Genomic DNA, 20,132 nt, shown 5'->3' with positions numbered 1-20,132 from the left:
TATTACTACTATCTATAGTCCAAAGCTTGTATGTGACGTGTTCTTCTCACAAACCATCCCGTTATTAACACCATGTGTTATAGTGTATATTTGTTAGAGTTCATGCAGGAATGGTCACATATTTGTACTGTTAACCATAGACCATCATTCACTGCACGGTTCACTGCCTTGTTCGGTTCTCCAAAGTGTACCCTCAGTGGCTCTCAGTTTCATCGCATAATTGTACTGTCATCATCTCAGTCCATTTCAGAACATTTTCATTAATCCAAAAGGAAAAATCCCATGCCCCTTATACTTTCCATTATTCACCCTTAGTGTTGATACAGTGCCTTCTTTACCACAGCTGTAAAAAAGTTACTATATTAGTGTTAACTGTACTCTGTACATTATTTTAGCTGTAGTTTTCCCAGGTAGCTCCATGTTCTTAACACCTTGTAATAGAAGAACATTCTCGTATCTGTGCTATTAACCATAATCATCATCTATCACCAAAAACACTATGCTCTACAGACCCTAGACTATCTCTAGCTTTCTTTCAATTGACATTAACCTCCCTAGACTAACCCTTTCAGCCACACTCATATTTATAAGTCAGCAGTGTTGATCATACTAACTATAATGTGTTACCATCAACTCTAACAATTTTCCCACATTTGCAATCCCCCTTATTAAACATTCTACATGCACTCGTATCAATTCCTATTCTCAACCCACCTTCTATCTCCTAGTAACCTAGACTCCTGAATTTAACTCCATGAGTTTACTCATTGTATTTAGCTCATATTAGTGAGACCATACAGTATTTGTCCTTTTGTGTCTGGCTTATTTCACTCAACATACTGTCCTCAAGGTTCAGCCATGTTGTCATATGCATCCCGATTTCATTTCTTCTTAGAGCTGAATAATATTCCATTGTATGTATGTACCACATTTTTTTATCCGTTCATCAGTTGACCGACACTTGTGTTGTTTCCATCTTTTAGTAATTGTGAATAATGCCACTGTGAATATCAGTGTGCAAATATCTGCTTGGGTCCTTGCTTTCAGTTCTTCTGAATATATTCCTAATACTGGGATTGCCAGACCTATATAATAGTTCTATATTTAGCTTCCTGAGGAACCACCAACTGTCTTCCACAGAACCTGCACCGTTTTATAGTTCCACCAACAGGGAAGGAGTATTCTTTCTCCACATCCACATTGTCTCCAGCACTTGTAGTTTTCTGTGTTTTTTTTCAATAATCGCCATTCTTTAAGGTATGAAATGATCATTGTAGTTTTGATCTACATTTCTCTAATAGTTAGTGATGTTGAGCATCTTTCATGTACTTTTTGGCTATTTGCATTTCTTCTCTGGAAAAAATTTCTGTTGAAATCTTTTGCCCATTTTCTTAATTGGGTTGCTTATCTTTTTATCATTAAGTTGTTTTCCTCTTTATATAACATGGAGATCAGACCCTTATCAGATTATGTGGTTCCTGAAATATTTTCTCATAATGAGTAGGCTGCCTTTTCACCTTCTTAACATACTCATTTGAAATACAAAAGTGTATTTTGAGGAGGTCCCTTTTATCTATTTTTTCCTTTGTTGCTTGTGCTTTGGGTGTAAGGCTTAAGAAACCACCATCTCCCACAAGATTTTGAAGATGTTTCCCTACATTTTCTTCTAGGAGTTCTATGTTCTAACTTTTTATTTTATTTTATTTTTTTTAATGTTCTAGCTTTATATTTAGCTCCTTGCTCCATTTTGAGTTAATTTTTGTATAAGGTATGAGATAAGGGTCCTCTTTCTTTCTTTTAGCTATGGATATCCACTTCTCCCAGCACCATTTTTTGCATAGACTGCTCTGACCCAGTTGTGTATGTTTGACAGCCTTGTCAAAAATCACTTGACCTAGAAGAGGATGTGGCTCAATCAGTTGAGCTCCTGCCTCCCACATGGGAGGTCCCAGGTTAGTTCCTGGTGCCTCCTGAAAAAACAAAATCAAACAATAAGCAAAACAAACAAACAAACAAAAAACAACTCAGGAAAGCCAATGTGGCTCAGTAGTTGAGCACCAGGTTCCCACATATTGAGCCCCAAATTTAATCCCCAGTACCTAAAAAAACAAAATCACTTGACCATAGACATGAGGGTCTAATTCTAAGTTCTCAATTCGATTCCATTGGTCAATATGTCTATTCTGTGTGTGTGTGTGCCAGTACCATGCTGTTTCTACCACTGTATCTAAGTAATATGCTTTAAAGTTAGAAAGTGAGAGTCCCCCAACTTTATTTTTCTTATTAAAGATATTTTTAGCTATTCAGGGCCTCTTACCTTTCCAAATAAATTTGATAATTGGGGCTTTTCCATTTATACAAAAATGATTGTTGGGCTTGTTATTGGGATTGCATTGACTTTATAAATTAATTTAAGTAGAATTGACATCTTAACGATATTTTATCTTTCAAGCCATAAACACAGAATATCCTTCCATTTATTTATGTCTTTTTGGTTTCTTTTAGCAACATTTTTTCACTTTCTGTGTACAGCTCCTTTATGTCCTTGGTTAAGTTTATTCCGAAATATTTGATTCCTTGGTCACCATAGTAACTGGAATTTTTTTCTGACTTCCTCCTCAGATTGCTCATTAGTAGCGTACAGAAACGCTACTGATTTAGGCCCATTCTTATATCCCACCACTTTACTGAGCTCATCTATTAGTTCTAGTAAATTTGTTGTGGATTTTTCAGGATTTTCTAGGTATATGATCATATAATCAGTGAATGGTGAAAGTTCTACCTCTTCCCTTCCTATTTGGGTGTCTTTTATTTCTTTTACTTGCCTAATTGCTCTAGCTAGAAGCTTCTAGCACAATGTTGAATAAAGATGGTGACAGCGGGCATCCTTGTTTTGTTCCTGATATCAGTGGGAAAGCTTTCAGTCCTTGACCATTACCTGTGGGGTTTTCATATACACATTTTACCATGTTAAGAAAGTTTCCTTATATTCCTACCTTTTGCAGTGTTTTTATCAGCTGTATTTTGTCAAGTACCTTTTCTGTATCAATCAAGATGATCAAGTGATTTTTTCCCTCAATTTACTGTTGTGATGTTTATGCTAACTGATTTTCTTGTGTTGAACCACCCTTGCATACCTGGGATAAAACCTACTTGATCATAGTGTATAATTCTTTGAATGTGCTTTTGGATTTGGTTTGCAAGTATTTTGTTGAAGATTTTGCATCTATGTTCATTAGAGAAATTGGTCTGTAATTTTCTTTTTTCGTAATATTTTTGTCTGGCTTTGGTATTAGGGTAATGTTGGCTTCATAGAATGAGTTTGGTAGTTTCCCCTCATGTTTAATTTTTTGGAAAAGTTTGAACAAGATTGGTACTAGATCTTCTTTGAATGATTGGTAGAATTCACCTGTGACACTATCTGGTCCTGGACTTTTCATTTTGGGAAGGTTTTTAATAACTTTCAATTTCATTACTTGTGATTGGTTTGTTGAGGTCTTCTATTTCTTGCAGGGTCAGTGGAGATTGCTTGCATGTTTCTAGGAATTTGTCCATTAGTCCATTGCTGAGATCAGCTCAGCAGTAGGTTGGCTTGAAGGGAAGGCAATGCAGAACTTTACAAAATAAAAGGAAAGAAAGAGAGACATAAGAGAGGAGATAAAAATGGGACCAGGGGACTCAAAGCTTCTGGAACTGAGAGCCTCGACCCTAGTTTCCACATCATATTTATTGGAAACTACCAAGCAGCTGTTTGCTGTCTGAACTGCAACATCATCTACAATAATAGGGAACAGCTGCGACATCCACAAAATAGAACAGGTGTAACATTTCCAGTAAGGAATGGGTCACACAAAGTTCAAATAAAATTTAAATATTTTCCCACAGTCTATGTTGTCTAGTTTCTTGGCGAACAATATTTGTTTATTTCTGTAGAGGTCAGTGGTGATGTCACCCTCTCATTTCTGATTTTATTTGCATCTTCTCTCTTTTTTCCTTTGTAATTTAGCTAAGGGTTTGTTGATTTTGTTGATCTTCTCCAAGAACTAACTTTTAGTTTTCTTGATTCTTTCTATTTTTTAATTCTCAATTTCATTTACTTCTGCTCTAATCTTTGTTAGTTCTTCCCTTCTGCTTGCTTTGGGATTATTTTGTTGTTTTTTTTCTAGTTCTTCTATATGTGCAGTTAGGTCTTCATTTTTAGCTCTTTCTTCTTTTTTAATGTATACATTGAAGGCTATAAATTTTCCTCCCAGCACTGCCTTTGCTGTATCCCATAGGTTTTTTAAAATTAATATCTTATTTTAAGTCTTTATTAAAGGATTTCTACAGATATAGATATGCTTTCCTATCTATATTTTCTACAAACATTGGCCATTACTGGAAATACTATAGCTCCTTCTGTTTTTGTTTTTGTTTTTTTCTGTTAACCTAATTTTTAAATCTTTTTTTTAAAGATACATAGATCACTCAAAATGTTACACTTAAAAATATAAGAGGTTCCCATATGCTCCCAATCCCCCACATACACACTCCTCCCACATCAATAATCTTTTTCATCAGTGTGGCACATTCATTGCATTTGATGAATACGTTTTGGAACACTGCTACACGGCATGGATTATAGTTTACACTGTAGTTTACCTTCTCCCATAGTCCATTCAGTGGATTATGGCAGGATATATAATGTCCTCCATCTGTCCCTACAATATCATTCAGGACAAATCCAAGTCCCCAAAATGCCCCCACATCACACCTCTTCTTCATCTCCCTGCCCTCAGCAACTCCCATGGCCACTGTGTCTATATCAATGATAAAGTTTCTTCCATTGCTAGAGTCACAATAATTCTATAGTAGAATACCAGTAAGTCCACTCTAATCCATATTTTATTCCTCCATCCTGAGGACCCTGGAATGGCAATGTCTATTCAACTTCTAAATTGAGAGGGAGCTTAGATCCCACATGGCTCATGGATGGGATTCTCCTGCTTGCAGTTGTAGACTCTCTTGGTTCCCTGGTATGGTGGTTGACCATCCTCACCTCCCTGTTAGCTGACCTGGGTAAGTCTGACAAACCAGAGAACAGGCATTGCAACCCTGCTGAGGCTCAGGGCCCAGCTGACACATGGACAGTTCAGAAATTCAAGTCTCCTGAGCATACACCAACCCCAGTGCCAACCACAGGTTCAGTAAAAGTGACAGAAGAGGCATGTATAGAGAAGTCACATCTGACTCCAACTCCATCATACTCAGGAGCACAAATTCCTAAGTAGGGCACACTGGCAAAGCACCAGACCGAAGCCATCTGCCATGACCGTAAGACCTGGGTGTCTCTGAGCCCTTAGGAACACCACTACCTGGGATTGTATCTACTTTGGCTGTCTCTGAGATCCTGCTGAGATGTGCGTAAGCGTGACCCCTCTGATGACCTCCCAACTCATTTTGAAGTCTCTTAGCATATAAACTCAATTATCTTTCCATTTTGCCCTTTTATTCAAGGCCTTATTCATTTTCTTTCTTTTTTTTTTTTTAATTGTCCTTTATTTCAAGGTCTTTTTCTAGTTGCATTACCAACTGGTGCTTGGTAGTAATCCTTCAGCATCGGGAAGCCCATCCCTGGGAGTCATCTCCTGGCTGGAGGGAAGGTAATGCATTTACATGCTGAGTTTGGCTTAGAGAGTGGCCACATTTGAGCAACATGGAGGCGCTCAGGAGATAACTCTAAGGCACCCTGCAGTTCTAGGCCTAGTTGAAATTTCAAACACACAGGCTAATAAGCAGAGTCATCAGTATCAAGGACCCATCATTGGACCATCCTTCTTCACTGGTCTTTGCCCTTGCACTTATGGGATTGTTGCTGTTCCATTGGAGAGTGTGACAGAGTTCTCTGGAATGGGAACTCAGCACTCCCTCAGTTGTTGTGTGATATTCTACCTGTTATGTCTGAATATATCTATATACCCTATATACATACCCTGGAGAACTGCCTCCCACCCATGTATCCCCCATCAATGACACCCCACATCAGTAATCCTCTTCTGCCTTAGTTGAACCCCTCTGTGATCCAAAACTTCTCAAAAATGAAGTCTAATATTTTGCCAAATTCAGTTAATAGGAAAATGAAATAGTAATGATAGGTTTAAAGATTAGAAATAGAATACAAAATAATTTATAAAACCTAAAATAAATTAAAAAATAAATTGGAGTATTAAAAAAATGAAAAATATCATTAAAAAATTTTTTGACGTTTTAGCTTTCATTACTATAATAGGTGTTACCCTGTATGTACAGTGGGAAGACAATCTTTTCCATTTTTTCTTCAGTGTCTACATCCTTTTTTTAAATTATGCCTTCAGAAAAGTTTTAGGTCACAGTAATAAAGTCACATATAGAATATAGGGATCTCCCATATCAACATCAAACCTTTTTCCCCATTTTCCAGCAATGTCCTTTTTACATGGGGATGTTACATTTGCTGCAGCTGATGTACAGATAATGAAACATAGCTACTAACCATAGTTCCATTATGGTTTACATTATGGTTTACTTATTAGACTATACACTTTTATAAATTTCTGGTGAAATCTAATATGGCCTGTATCCATCCATCATTGCAGGATCATGCAGAACACTTCCATTGCCCCCCAGTTACCCCCTCTTCCATCTATTCTATTCCTCTCTCCCCTTCCTCTCAGGGACCACATTGACACCCAAGCTTCACAGCTTAAAAGACAAGATTCATAGATACTTGCAACAATGCTGAGGGCTTGACACACTAGTCTGTTCTCCCCTACTGGGAGCCACCCATGCTCTAGAGAGACACCTTGCCCTCTGTTTGAGAACATCAGGCCTCCCCAAGATAGGGGCATAACACCTTCCTGCTCATGGTATGGGTCTCCACCCACTGATATAACACACTATGACAAGATGAGCACTCACTCACACACTCCCTAGAAGCCTGCCCCAGGTGATCCCTGTGCCGGGTGCCCCCTGTCAAACACCTTAAGCCAGTAACCCTTCCTTATTGTATTTTCTAAAGAGTTTTCTCAACATTATAGTTTCAACCACATACCCGACAATCTGCCATATTCCCCTGCTCCCCCCCAACCCTCCCCCTAATCCTTGGACCATTTGACCCATCCTCCCAAACCTAGCTCCCCTCAAGCCTGCAAAGCCCAACCCAATAGTCACTATGCCCCATCTTATCCCTTGACTGCACAACTCCTTACCTCCAATTTATCATAGATTTTGCCTCTGTGGGTGTTGACTCACGATCTTCCTATCCCCACATATTTCCTATAAGCCTATCTTCCAGTCTCTAGGTCTCTGAGACAGCTTGATTTGCTTAATTCATATCAGAGAGGTCATGTAGTATTTGTCCTCCATTGCCTGGCTTGCTTCACTTAACATAAGGTCCTCAAGATTCATTCATGTTATCCCATGTGTTAGTACTGTATTCCTTCTTACAGCTGAGCAGTATTCCATTGTATGTGTATACCACATTTTGTTTATCCATTCATCTGTTGATGGGCATTTGGGCTGATTCCAACTTTTGGCAATAGTGAATAATGCTGCTATGAACATGAGTGTTCATGTCCTTTTTTTCAGTTCTTCTAGGTATATACCCAGTTTTGATATGTTGTTTTCTCATTTTCATTCACCTTGAGATATTTAATGATTTCTCTTGCAATTTCTTGTCTGACGCAATGATTATTCAAGAGTATGTTGTTTAATGTCCTTATATTGGTGAATTTGCCTTTTTGGTGCCTGTTATTGATTTCAAGTTTCATTCCATTATGATAAGAGAAAGTGCTTGTAAAATTTGAATCTTACTAAATTTATTGAGACCTGACAAGATCCTTACTCTTAATCACATCTGCAAGTTTCTTTTGCCATATCAAGTAACATATTTACAGTTTCTGGGGGTCAAGGTATGAGCATCTTTGGGGGTGCAGTATTAAGCCTACCACATTCTTCATAACCACAAGCCACATCAAGCAGTTTTTCCTATGCCTAGTGTCACTGTCCTTGAAGCTTTCTGTACCCTTGTCACTGTCTTGTTTTACCACATAAAGTGGTACAGCCAAAACCCAGTCAATCCTCTGACCAACACAAAAAATACCAAGATTTCTATGGTCCATGATCATTAAATATTACTGCAATCCATGCACAAGTAGAGGGAATGGGTTTGTTTTGTTAGAGGAACTGGCTTGTGGGCCCCTAGCTTGTAAAAAGAGCACAGAGCTTGGTATGGCAGAAGTGGCCAGGCCTTGGAGGCAGACCAGCTTTGAGTTGAGTCTCTCCCTACCACTTGATATTTAGTGTGACAATGGGTGCATTGCTTAAATTATCCAACACTGCATTTCCTCATCTGTGACACTAAGCTACTATGTGCATTGCAGGGCGGTTTTAAGATCTGAATGAGAAAATGTGTGTGCTCAATAAATTACTTGTGTGTCTTTCCTGCAGTGTCTTAAATGTGCTCATCAGATCATGAACTCCTGGAGGGTTAAACCTAAGTACTCCGCTCCTTATCAGAAATTCCGAGCTGATTTCTTAAGTCAGGAGCATGGGCTTTTGAGTCAGATACACCTATGTCTGAGCCCTGGTTCTGTCACTTAATAGCTTTTTTCATTTTAGCCCTTTGCATCTCATTTCTTTCATGAAACCAAAAATGGTTACATGGCAAGATTGTTATAAGAGATCAGATTAAAGTAGAATTTCTTCCATGCTGGATACTTTACATGCAGCATCCCATTTTATCTCCACAACAGTCGTTTGAGTTAATGCCATCATCATCATATGCATTTCACAAATGAGGGAATGGGCTCAATGAGGTTAAGCAGCACGCCCAAAGTTGGCGGCAAGGAAGGCCAGAGTTGGAGGTTAAACCCAGGACTCTATTCTCTCCAGAGCCTGGCATATAATCTGTATGCTATCTTGCCTCCCCAGTAGACTGAATGAGACATTGCACATAAAGCGTTTTGCACAATGCTGGGTCTCTAAAAAGGTATCTCAGAATCATGTTGCATGGTGTGGAGATGAGTGACTGTTTCTCTCTTCCCTTACCAGACTTGCCCAGTTGGCAAGTGGCCACCACAAGTTGAAATATAGGAAGGCCAGAAGGAATAGGAGAGTGGTGGCATTAGTCACACCTGATTCCACTTGTCTAAGGGACTTGTTAAAAGCACCCTGGGTGGAAAGTGGGAGTCTTAATGGCATTTTATAAGAGTTGCTGTGATGAATTAGCACATAAAGCAAATTAAAAAGAGCTTATCACTTTTTAAATTAGGTGGTGGGGGCACTATAGAATCTTTCCCAGATGTGAGGATCCATTAATATCCAAAGGAGCCAGAAGCTGCTGAAATGTGTCAATTGCTTGGTTTTAAGGGACCTGACAAGTCTGAGTCAGTGTACTCCTAGAGGGGCAGATTGTCCAAGATAAATAGAGCTCCCGGAAAGAGGTCCTAGCTGAGCTCTTGGCAAACCTCCCCTTAAGGATTCTTGAGAATAGAATGGAGCACAGTGTAATGAATGTCTGACCTGGCGGGGATCTCAGGGATCATTCTCTAGTGCCCCATCCCTCATTACAAGTGGAAACACTGAAGCTTAAGAGAAGAAGGGTTTTCCAAGGCCATCCAAATTTATTCTCATTTCGATTTATTCCTTAGATGTATGTTGAGTGGCTACTTTTGATTGGGTCTTGAGGATAGAAAGGTGCTTTAGGTGTCTTTACACATAGTCTAGAAAACAGCAACTAAGTGGCTGAGTTGAGACCCAGACCCCATGAGTAAAAACCCAGGCCTTTTTTTTTTTTTCTGTATAACCATTATATAATAATAGCTGACATTTATTAAGCACTATTAGTGCCAAGTTAGCACTGCAATACTTTAAATATAGTACTTAATTTAATCCTCACCACTACTCTTAGAGGTCACTGCAGTTGTTATTATCCCAGGTTTACAATTAAGGGAATTTGAGGCCCAAAGAGGTTAAGGAATTTGCTCAAGGTCACAGTTGAAAACGTGACCCTAAAGCCTGCCTTCTTGACTACCTCCTGCCAATTTCCCGATGGCCTGTCTATCCACAACTCCAGAACTTTATATCCAGAAAATCCCGGAGCCAAGCCAGAGGTTCATTGCCAGGGATTTCCCTGGGGGCTGGTCACACAGGCACTCTCTGCCCAGCACAGACCAAACTTCCTGACTCTCAGAAAGCAAGCGCGTGTTCAGGACAGATCACATTGTTTGGGAAACCCGTTAGGGAATGGTGGGAAGCCTCCTGAAATCCACGCTCCCAGATGTCAGTCAGGGTCCAGCCTGGCAAGTAGGTCAGCCTTGCAAGTCTCAGACCTGCCGTGTTAACTCTTTTTCGCACAGAGCACAATCTATAGAAAAGAATTTCATGGGTATGCACTCAAGAGGAAAAGGAGAGAGAGCAATGGCAAGAGTTCATACTTAGAGAATATCACTATGTGCCAGGTATCTGGTACAACCTTTCATCCCTACAAAACTTCCGTGGTCATCATCACTATGACATATATGAGGAAATCGAGGCACCTGAGAATCCGGAATGTTAGTTAATAGATGTGGCATCAAATGGCCTGAGTACTGGCAGCCTCAGGAGTGGTCCTGTGCACTGCCTTCCCCATGCCCTCTTCTTGGCCAGAGCTTCCTCCAACCTTTTGTAGAAAAGATGAAGATGGTGGAGGTGGAAATGATCCATTCCTGTAGTCAGACCGTGAAACTATCCCCAAGATTCCATCAGTTGGGGACAGAGTTCAAGGAAGAAGATATTGTGTTGCCAACAATTTACTTTTCCCATAGTATTTGAGCACTCTGGATGTAGCCTTCGGCTCTTTCTGGTTGCCATGACAGCAGATGTGACATTTCTTTCATGGGAAAAAAAAGAAAAAAGAACCACGCTGGGTCTTCAGTGATTTGAGAAAAAATCTGTTTCCCAGATCTAGCTAGTTTTTGTGCATGCACTCCAAGAAAATTCTTGCAATGGAATCAAAGGGAATAAACAAGGAGGTGGCAACATCTGCTTCTCCAGAGAAATCATATGCTGTGTGTGTGCTGTGGTGGCTTTTGAGAGTGGTAGATAGAGGAGTGGTGGGCAATATGAGGTTTGAGCCAAATTGTCATCTCCTTAAGGTAACAGCTACTTACTGTTCATCACTTACATTCTGTTTCCAATGCCCTCCCCTTCAGTTTTATATATTACAGTACTTTGAGCCTAGCAAAGAATCAGCAAATGCTCTTTAGTGGGAGAAATATGATGCAGAAAGCAAGAATTACAGTAGAGAGTCCATGCAGTAAGAAGGTAGGCTCAGCTCTCCCTGGAAGCAAACAAAAGATCTGTACTGTTGTTCTTATCATTTTGATCTATCTAGACATACCCAGAGACAGAGACATAATTTTTTTTCATTTATTACATTGTAAGCCTGTGTTCACATTATCATTTAACCTCTGCAGTTAGCACATTTCAGTGACAGTCCAAATTCCACTGAGTGGAAGGATCACTGTCCTCCATGCATGGACATTTAAGTTGTCACCATGTTTTCCTCTTAGAAAGGAAAAAGTTCTACAAGTCAGTACATCTGAGAGGACTTGTTCAAAGCACAAAACGCTTCATTCAGAATAATGCCCATGTTTGTCTTCATCTTTTCCCACTTTTTTAGTGATTTTTTGATCTGATTGCAGTCAGAGGGGGGAAAAAAATCTCAGTTAGGTAATAAACTGCCTTTATTATCACCCACTCCCGCCTTGTAACGTGGTGGTGGCCAAGAAAAGAAGCAGTAGCCCAGTTCTAGGGGTCTCAAGGCTGTGACTGCAACCATCAAGGAGAAGCAAGAGCCAGCTTTGATGGTGACCAAAGTAGTAGAAATGTGGGTTCGGACCCAGGAGTCACCCCAGGAAGTTGGTGTCAAGTGGAAGATGGGCTCTCAGTACGCACAAGGGAATATGTGACGTCATGAATCTACTCTGTGCTGCCCGAGACCCCTGACAATGTTCTCTTTTGTCATTTCCTCCAGAGCGATGTTCGACTACGACAAGAGCAAGGACAGTGGGCTGCCAAGCCAAGGACTCAGTTTCAAGTACGGAGATATTCTCCACGTTATCAACGCCTCGGACGATGAATGGTGGCAAGCCAGGAGGGTCATGCTGGATGGAGACAGTGAGGAGATGGGTGTCATCCCCAGCAAACGGAGGTGAGAATGCCGTCTGTATTTCAGAATACTTGCTTTCAGCTGTACAGGGAGTGGAGATGAGGTAAGCGGAGGACGGGAGAAAATGTTCCCAAGAGAGCTATTTAAGTGGGATAGTCAATCCACAACTTGTCAGTGGTGACAGGTAATATAAGTAAAAAATTCTCGTTCTCTTCATACTAGGGTTTTACACCAAAATTGGTGGCTGTGACAAGGCTTAAAGAAAAAAAGAGGATCTGTTCACACTGCCTTCCCAAAACCTTTATTAGCACTCACATGTCAATACACATGCTTAAGGGTTAGGCTTATCAACTCGGATGTTGACTTGCAAGTTCAAAGATCTTATTCCACAGGTTCGGCATTTGGCAGAGAATTTTATAGAAAGGTCCAGGTGAAAGCCAACTAAAGTAGATGAGTTACTAGACTAGACTAAGATCCTGGCTATATAACACCTGTAAATATTGATGGAAAAGCTTGAAAAACTCCCTCCCAAATCCAGATGCTTAGCATATGAGCTGTCAAACATCTGGAAATGCTAAAGACTGGGTATCCATTTGTTTTTCATGATTTCGTTTACTCTTCTTTCTACCCCTACCCTCCCAACTCCCAGCTTTCACTGGGATATTTGCTTTTATGTGCATGTCCCCTAAGTCAAAAATGTCATACTCTTTCTCCTCCGAGCATTTCCTCCACTCATCTTTTTGAAAGGCAGGAGAATGCTTCAGAACTATCACCCTGGTCTGTCCCACTGGCATCTAATCATCACCACCAGAGGGAAACTTTCCTTCCCATCAATGGCTTTTTGACACCACGATGTTACCAAAGAAATAGAAACAGTTTTCTGTATCCTAGAAAATAGATAGGGTGTGAAATCAGAGTCGGGAATGATGTTTTTCAGAGAAGTCACCGCTTTTCTCGGGCTGCAGGTTTCTCAAAGGGCCCTCATCCTCACATCCCAATACTCAGAACACCTTTGTAAAAAGCACCCTGGGGAGTGGGGATTCAAGTGCTGCTACACCCAAGCGCTACAGTGACTGAGCCAGTACAAACCACAGAGGCAAGGTGTGAATTACACCCAAGAACGACTCTGTGCAAAGACTGCCCCCCATATCTCTCAGCCTATGGCCAAACAGCCTGGGGGAGAAAGGGGGGCACAACAGGCTACCACTGTGCGGCCACCGTCACCGCTAGAGTGGGGCAGCACTGCGCAGCAGCTGTGACTCCAGGGCACCTCTCCCTTCTCTGTGCCAAGCGGTCCTCTACCAGCAGATTGTTCACACTTCTAATTCTCTGGGCCTCTGTAAACTTCCGGGCTCCCGGCATTGCTTTTTGAGGGGAAATCGGACTTCTCACCACGGTGTGTAGTGTTTTCTGAAACAAGAATCAGCACTAGTTAGTTTCTATTCACTGTTTCTCCAATTCCATTTTCTTCAAAAAAAAAAGAGAAAGCAACACGCCTTTTGGTTTGCTTCAGTTTCAATAGTCAGAGCCGCCTGAGGAGCGGTTTTCTAGAAGAAGGCGCCCTCTTGTTGCATACGGTCCCATAGCAAACAAACGAAGTGGAAGAAGGAAAGCTATGGGAAGCACATTTCAGTTCGTTGTAAAGAAATCCTTTCGGTAGTCAGAGATGGCATGGACTGCCTGGGAAGGCAGTGAGTGAGAATGATGGTTTTCAACCCAAGAGACCATTACACAGATCTGGATAATGCCCCCTACCCACACGCTCCTGAGATTCTGATTCAGTACATCTGGGGGAGGTCCTGGAAATCTGTATTTCTTTATAAGTTCCTTCAGGTGATTCCTGTTGTAGACAATCCCTTGGCAGGAAATATGAAATGGATCCAAGCTTAGGATGGGAGAGTCGAACTGTGTGATTTTCAGGACCTTTCCAATCCTGTGATTCTGTGATTCGAACCAATCTTGTCAATTGACATTCCTTTGTTCAACTGCACATCATTTTCCCCCTAAGGGAAACGCTATTCCTCGTGAGATAATTTTCTCTTGCTCCTGATCATTGTTGAACTGGATGTTTCTGATTTTGGATGAAATCCATCCTAACAACCATACTATAGATGGCCTGGAAAAGAAGTTTGGTCTAGTAACTCTAATGTAGATATTTATTTCCATCCTATTTCATGAAGGGCACCGTAACTCAGGGAAAAAAATACATATATATATATATATATAGATATATAATAAAATGTATAGATGTAAATCAATTTCTGTCAGATTTTCTCCTTAGGATTTTAATTTTTTCCAAAACAAAGCCTACATATAACATATTTTCATTGCAGAAAAGTGGGAAAATTTAGAAAAGTATAAAGATGATGATAAAAATCACTTATATAATCCTACCCTATAAGGAGTCCTTATCATTTACTGATTAAATGGCATTTAAAATCTGTTATGAGATTTTGCTGGGCCCAGTCTTTAATATTTTACTTCTAAATGAGACATTCACATTTCCACACTTCATTCAAGACCATAAAGCTATAGCTTAGAATTAATGGTAGCAAGTACAACTCTGATTTACTGTTAGATTACAGGTTTTTAAAACTCTCTAATTCTTCTGTGTCCCCTTTCCTAATTATGGCTCCTCTGATAGAACTGGTCTAGAAAAATCTCATACTGGATAACAATGGTGCATGACTTTACACCTTTGTAAAAATATTTATCTATCTATCAATGATTTCATGCAATTATCCCAATGAAACTATGAAGTGAGTGGTATGGAAATCATTGCCTCCCTCTTACAGGTCAAGCAACTAGGACAAGTAATGGCAAGTGACACCATGTACAGCATTGTCATGATCATTTTAGCAGCAGCTTATCATGCACTGAATTCTCATTATGTGTCAGGTGCTGTGCTAAGCAGTTTTCCTGTATTATCTCATTTAATATGCTCCATAATTTTGGGGGGTCTGTGTTAATATTCTGTTTTCTAATACAAAACCTGAGATCCTAAGAGATTAATTTACCTGCTTGTGTTAGTCAGCCAAAGGGGTTCTGATGCAAAATACCAGAAATTGGTTGGTTTCTATAAAGGGTATTTATTTGGGGTAGAAGCTTACCGATACCAGGCTGTAAAGCATAAGATACTTCCCTCACCAAAGTCTATTTTCACGTCTTAGAGCAAGATGACTGCTGACATCTGCAAGGGTTCAGGTTTCCAGGGTTCCTGTTTTCCCAGGTCCTGCTACTCTCTGGGCTCAGGTCCTCTATTTTCTCCATGAAAATAGAGAGCCTATAGACGATGAGCCTCTCTAGGCTTTGCCTCACTCTACAAATCAGCTGTAGACTTATCAGGCAAATGGCTCTGTCTCTTTCCCCATGGCTTCTGTGATGTCTAAAGAGCCATCTCTGTTCTCTGTGTTCTCCTGTCTCAGATCCTCCCTTCCTGGGGCTGGCTTCTGTTTCCTCTATGAGCTTATCCCAGGGCTCCAGCTTAAGGCTTTAGCATCAAACTCCAGCATCAAAACTCCAACATGAAAACCCCTCAACTCTGTCTTTGGCCATGCCTTTTATCTGTGAGTCCCCACCCACCAAGAGGTGGGGACTCAATGTCCTAATGACATGGCCCAATCAAAGTCCTAATCATAACTCAATCATGCCCAGGTACAGACCAGATTACAAACATAATCCAATATCTATTTTTGAAATTCATAACCATATCAAACTGCTATATTGCTTTAAGGCACAGAGCTAGTAAATGGTAGAGGCAGAATCCAACCCCAGGCTTGTGTGATTCAGAGGCTGGGCTCTTGCCACAGAGCCTGTTCTCTGAGATTCCATGGCGTATGCATGGCCTAGCGGGGATTTATTCCAAGACCCTGGCCCACAGCGACTGGTCCCCTGTGCTCTCAGGTGGCAGCTTGCTGCTAGCAGTATTCGCCTAGCCTTCAAGAAGCAGTAAGCCACTACCAGAGGTGGTGTTTCGAGTCTCCCTCCAATAGGATCCTGTGGAGGAGGCAAAAAGAATTCCAAGGGCCAAGCAAATGGTATTCCCACCAGCCAGTGCTCCTAGTCTGACCCCAGTGTGTGTTTGGCCAGAACCTGAAAATACCAGATGGGACATGGACGAGGTGGCAGAGGGAGACGGTTGGGCTCATTAAAGCATGACTATTTGGTACTCTCTGGAGGTAAAAGATGCCAGAATTCATTGCTCAAATTTTGCCATCCAGTTTATGTTTTCAGTATTCTGGTCAGTGACCAGGCTGGGGCGGGGAGGATTATTTCTGCTTAAATACTCTAATTAATTGCTTGACTCTGAGTGCTAGAGAAGTATGACGGTCATTCTCAGAGATTCGGTCTATCCATAGGGTGGCCCAGCATTTCTTTATGAATATCGTCTCTTTCTACCACAGGAGTCTTACCAGTGAAACAATTAGAGAAGGTGGTGCTGAACCTATAGATAGATTCTTACCAAGTTGTGGAAAAAGTTGTGAAATGGTAAAAACTTTTATAGGAAACACTGTTTGGGTAAGACACTTCTCTGAGCCTTAGTGTTTTTTTAAAAATAATTTTATTGAAACCATGTAATCTATCTAAAGTGTACAATCAATGGCATTTGATATAAACACAAATCTGTGCATTCATTACTTCAATCAATTTTAGAGCATTTCATTAAACCAAAAACAAACCAAAAAACCCTACCCCATAATAGTCACCTCTAAATCTCTCTATCCTTCCCCTGCCATACATAACTGCTAATCTGTTTCCATGTCTATAAGTTATTTGTATTTACATCTTGTAGAGATAGAGTCAGACAATATGTAGTACTTTGTCTAGTTTTGTTCACTTAGTGCATTTCCTTTTTTAACACCAATGGAAGATTATTAATATATTACTATATGCTACTGTCCATAGTTTGCATTGGTTGTATTTTTGCCCAAATATCACCTTGTTATAACCATCCTGTAACATTAGCATACATTTGTCATGTTTCACAGAAAACTTTTTATATATGCGCTATTAACCATACTCATTTTTCACAAGAGGATTCGCTATTCTGTACAGTCCAATATTTCATTTTTTTAGCTTTCCTTCTAGTGATATACATGATCCTAGACATTCCCTTTCAACCACTATCTTACCCAAATATTTGCACTTCTAATTACAAACACTATGATTTGCTTTCACCATTTCTATTCATTTCCAAACATTTAAAAACAACCTTTCTACCAATTCTATATAGATTAACCCTTAGCTTTCCATTCACTAACCTCATTCTATTTTCTGGTGACTTATATTCTAGCTTTTAACTCCATGAATTTGCTCATTATATTTTATTTATGATACCAAAGTCATACAATATTGGTCCTTTTGTATCTGTCTTGCTTCACTCGACATAATGTCCTTCAGGCTCATCCATGTTGTCATATGCTTCATGACTTCCTTTCTTCTTACAGTGGAATAATATTCCATCGTGTGTGTATACCACAGTCTGTTTATCCATTATCAGTTGATGGACACCTCAAATGTTTCCATCTTTTGGCAAGTGTGAATAATACCGCTATGAACATCAGTGTGCAGATGTCTGTTGATGTCCCTGCTCTCAGTTCTTCTGGGTATATACCTAGTAGTGGTATTGATGGATCATGTAGCAGATGTATATTTAACTTCCTGAGGAACTGCCGAACAGTCCTCCACAGAGGCTCTACCATTCCATGTTCCCATTCCTATCTCTCCATATCCTCTCCAAAATTTGTAGTTTTCTGGTTTTTTAATAGTGGCCACTCTTAAAGATGTGAAATGATATCTCATGGTAGCTTTGATTTGCATTTCCCTAATAGCTAGTGATGTTGAACATTTGTTCATGTGTTTTTTCACCATTTATATTTCTCCTTTGAACAAATATCTATTCAAATCTTTTGCCCATTTTTTTTAATTCCCCACCCTTTGAGGCTTGTTTGCTATCTACTCTCTGTGTCCATTCACGGCATGTTCTTTCGTGTCTGCTTGTCTCCCTTTGTTGCATCATCTTGCTGCACCAGCTCTCCGTGGGGCATGGGCCGTCAGCTCTCAGTGGGCGTGGACCAGCTTACTTTCACAAGGAGGCTCCGGGATGCAAACCCAGGGTCTCCCATATGGTAGACGGGAGCCCAGCTGACTGAGCCACAGGGCCTTCCCTTTTGCCCTTTTTTAAATCAGGTCATTTATCTTTTTATTGTTTAGCAGTAGGATCTCTTTATGTATCATAGATATTAAGCCCTTGTCAGATGTGTGATTTCCAAATATTTTCTCCCATCAAGTAGGCTGCCTTTACACCCTCTTGACAAAGTACTCTGAGATGCAGATGTGTTTAATTTTGAGAGGGTCCCATTTATCTGTTTTTTTTCTTTTGTTGTTCATGCTTTGGGTAAAAGGTTTAAGAAACCGTGATCTACCACAAGATCTTGAAGATGTTTTCCCTACATTTTCTTCTAGGAGCTTTATAAAACCTGATCTATTTTTAGTTAATTTTTTTTTAAAGATTTATTTATTTTTTATTTATTTCTCCCTCTGCCCCTGGAGTTGTCTTTTCTCTGTGTCTATTTGCTGGGTGTTCTTCTTTGTCCGCTTCTGTTGTCAGCGGCAGGGGAATCTGTGTTTCTTTTTGGTGTGTCAGCTCTCCGTGTGTGTAGCGCCATTCCTGGGCAGGCTGTACTTTCTTTCACGCTGGGCAGCTCTCCTTACGGGGCGCACTCCTTGAGCATGGGGCTCCCCTACGCGGGGACAGCCCTGCGTGGCACGGCACTCTTTACGCGCATCGGCCAGCTCCACACGGGTCAAGGAGGCCCGGGGTTTGAACCACAGACCTCCCATGTGGTAGACGGACGCCCTAACCACTGAGCCAAGTCCTCTTCCCTTTAGTTAATTTTTGAATAAAGTATGAGATAGGGGTCCTCTTTCTTTCAACTGTGGATATCCAGTTCTCCTAGCACCATTTATTGAATAAACTGTTCTGACCCAATTGGGTGGATTTGATAGCCTTGTCCAAAATCACTTGACCGTAGATGTGGAGGTCTATTTTTGAAATCTCAATTTGAGTCCGTTGATCAGTGTGTCTACCTTTATGCTAATGTTTTGACCACTGTAGCTTTGTAATAAGCCTCAAGGTCAAGAGATGTGAGTCCTTCTACTTTGCTCTTTTTTTTAGGATGTTTTTGTGAGCTTTAATTTTCTCCAGGTCAAGAGCTAGCAGCCTCCTTGAAGATTCATTCATTCACTTATTCATTCATCCATTTATTCATTCATTCAAGAAACATTTATTAATCACCTATTATGTGCCCAGTTCCATATTAAGCCCTGGATTTTTTGCAGATTAGAAAATATAGAGGTAAAGTGCTTAGCACTCCTTCTAATACTTAGTACCCATTCAAATGATGGTTATTTTCCTTTCTTCTTTGAACTTTTGATGGCAGAGAAAATGACACAGAATTATTTAGAACCCTATTTCCCAGCCCTAACCCTCATTTCAACAGGAAACTATCCACATGCATCTCAGGAAGCTCTAGGAGAGAGGCACATGAGGGGAGAAAAGAATAAGGAAAGAGGATTACACGGAACCTCAAGAGGCAATAAGCATGAGCTTCTGGGGCAGGAAAGCACAAATTTGATGGGGTTTCAATGAACCCAAGAAGACTGCTGAGGAGAGACACCAATTCAATATTTGCAATGTAATGTTTCAAATAGGAATCTGGATTTCAATGTTACAGCACATTTATTCTGAATTTGGAGGCCTGCCAGTTATTAAAATGGCACTTCCTCATTGATTATATTCTTAAATCTTGCTGGGGTTAATTTAATTCTGAATATGTGGAGTATGGGGGGTACGTGGGAAGGGAGTGGTTAGCATTTATGCAAAACTCAGCCTAGATGTTCAGGGATCTGAATTGGTCTTAAAACTACAAATGACCCATCTAAAAGCTCATGTTTGTCAAGA

At 40.4% G+C, this 20,132-nt stretch overlaps 1 protein-coding gene across 36 annotated transcripts in view; it reads left to right on the top strand.

Annotated features, from left to right (window-relative positions):
* The window catches only part of DLG2 (discs large MAGUK scaffold protein 2), a 2,400,703-nt gene that overhangs the window by 2,301,789 nt on the left and 78,782 nt on the right, over window positions 1-20,132 (top strand). For all 36 annotated transcript variants that reach the window (XM_058306073.2, XM_058306075.2, XM_058306074.2 and 33 more), the window contains one exon: window positions 12,035-12,211. In XM_058306073.2, coding sequence (XP_058162056.1) covers window positions 12,035-12,211 — 177 coding nt within the window. The remainder of the gene's footprint in view (window positions 1-12,034; window positions 12,212-20,132) is intronic.

This window comes from Dasypus novemcinctus, chromosome 10, assembly GCF_030445035.2.
Source record: "Dasypus novemcinctus isolate mDasNov1 chromosome 10, mDasNov1.1.hap2, whole genome shotgun sequence".
NCBI lineage: Eukaryota > Metazoa > Chordata > Mammalia > Cingulata > Dasypodidae > Dasypus > Dasypus novemcinctus.
This window is presented reverse-complemented; position numbering and strand designations above follow the sequence as displayed.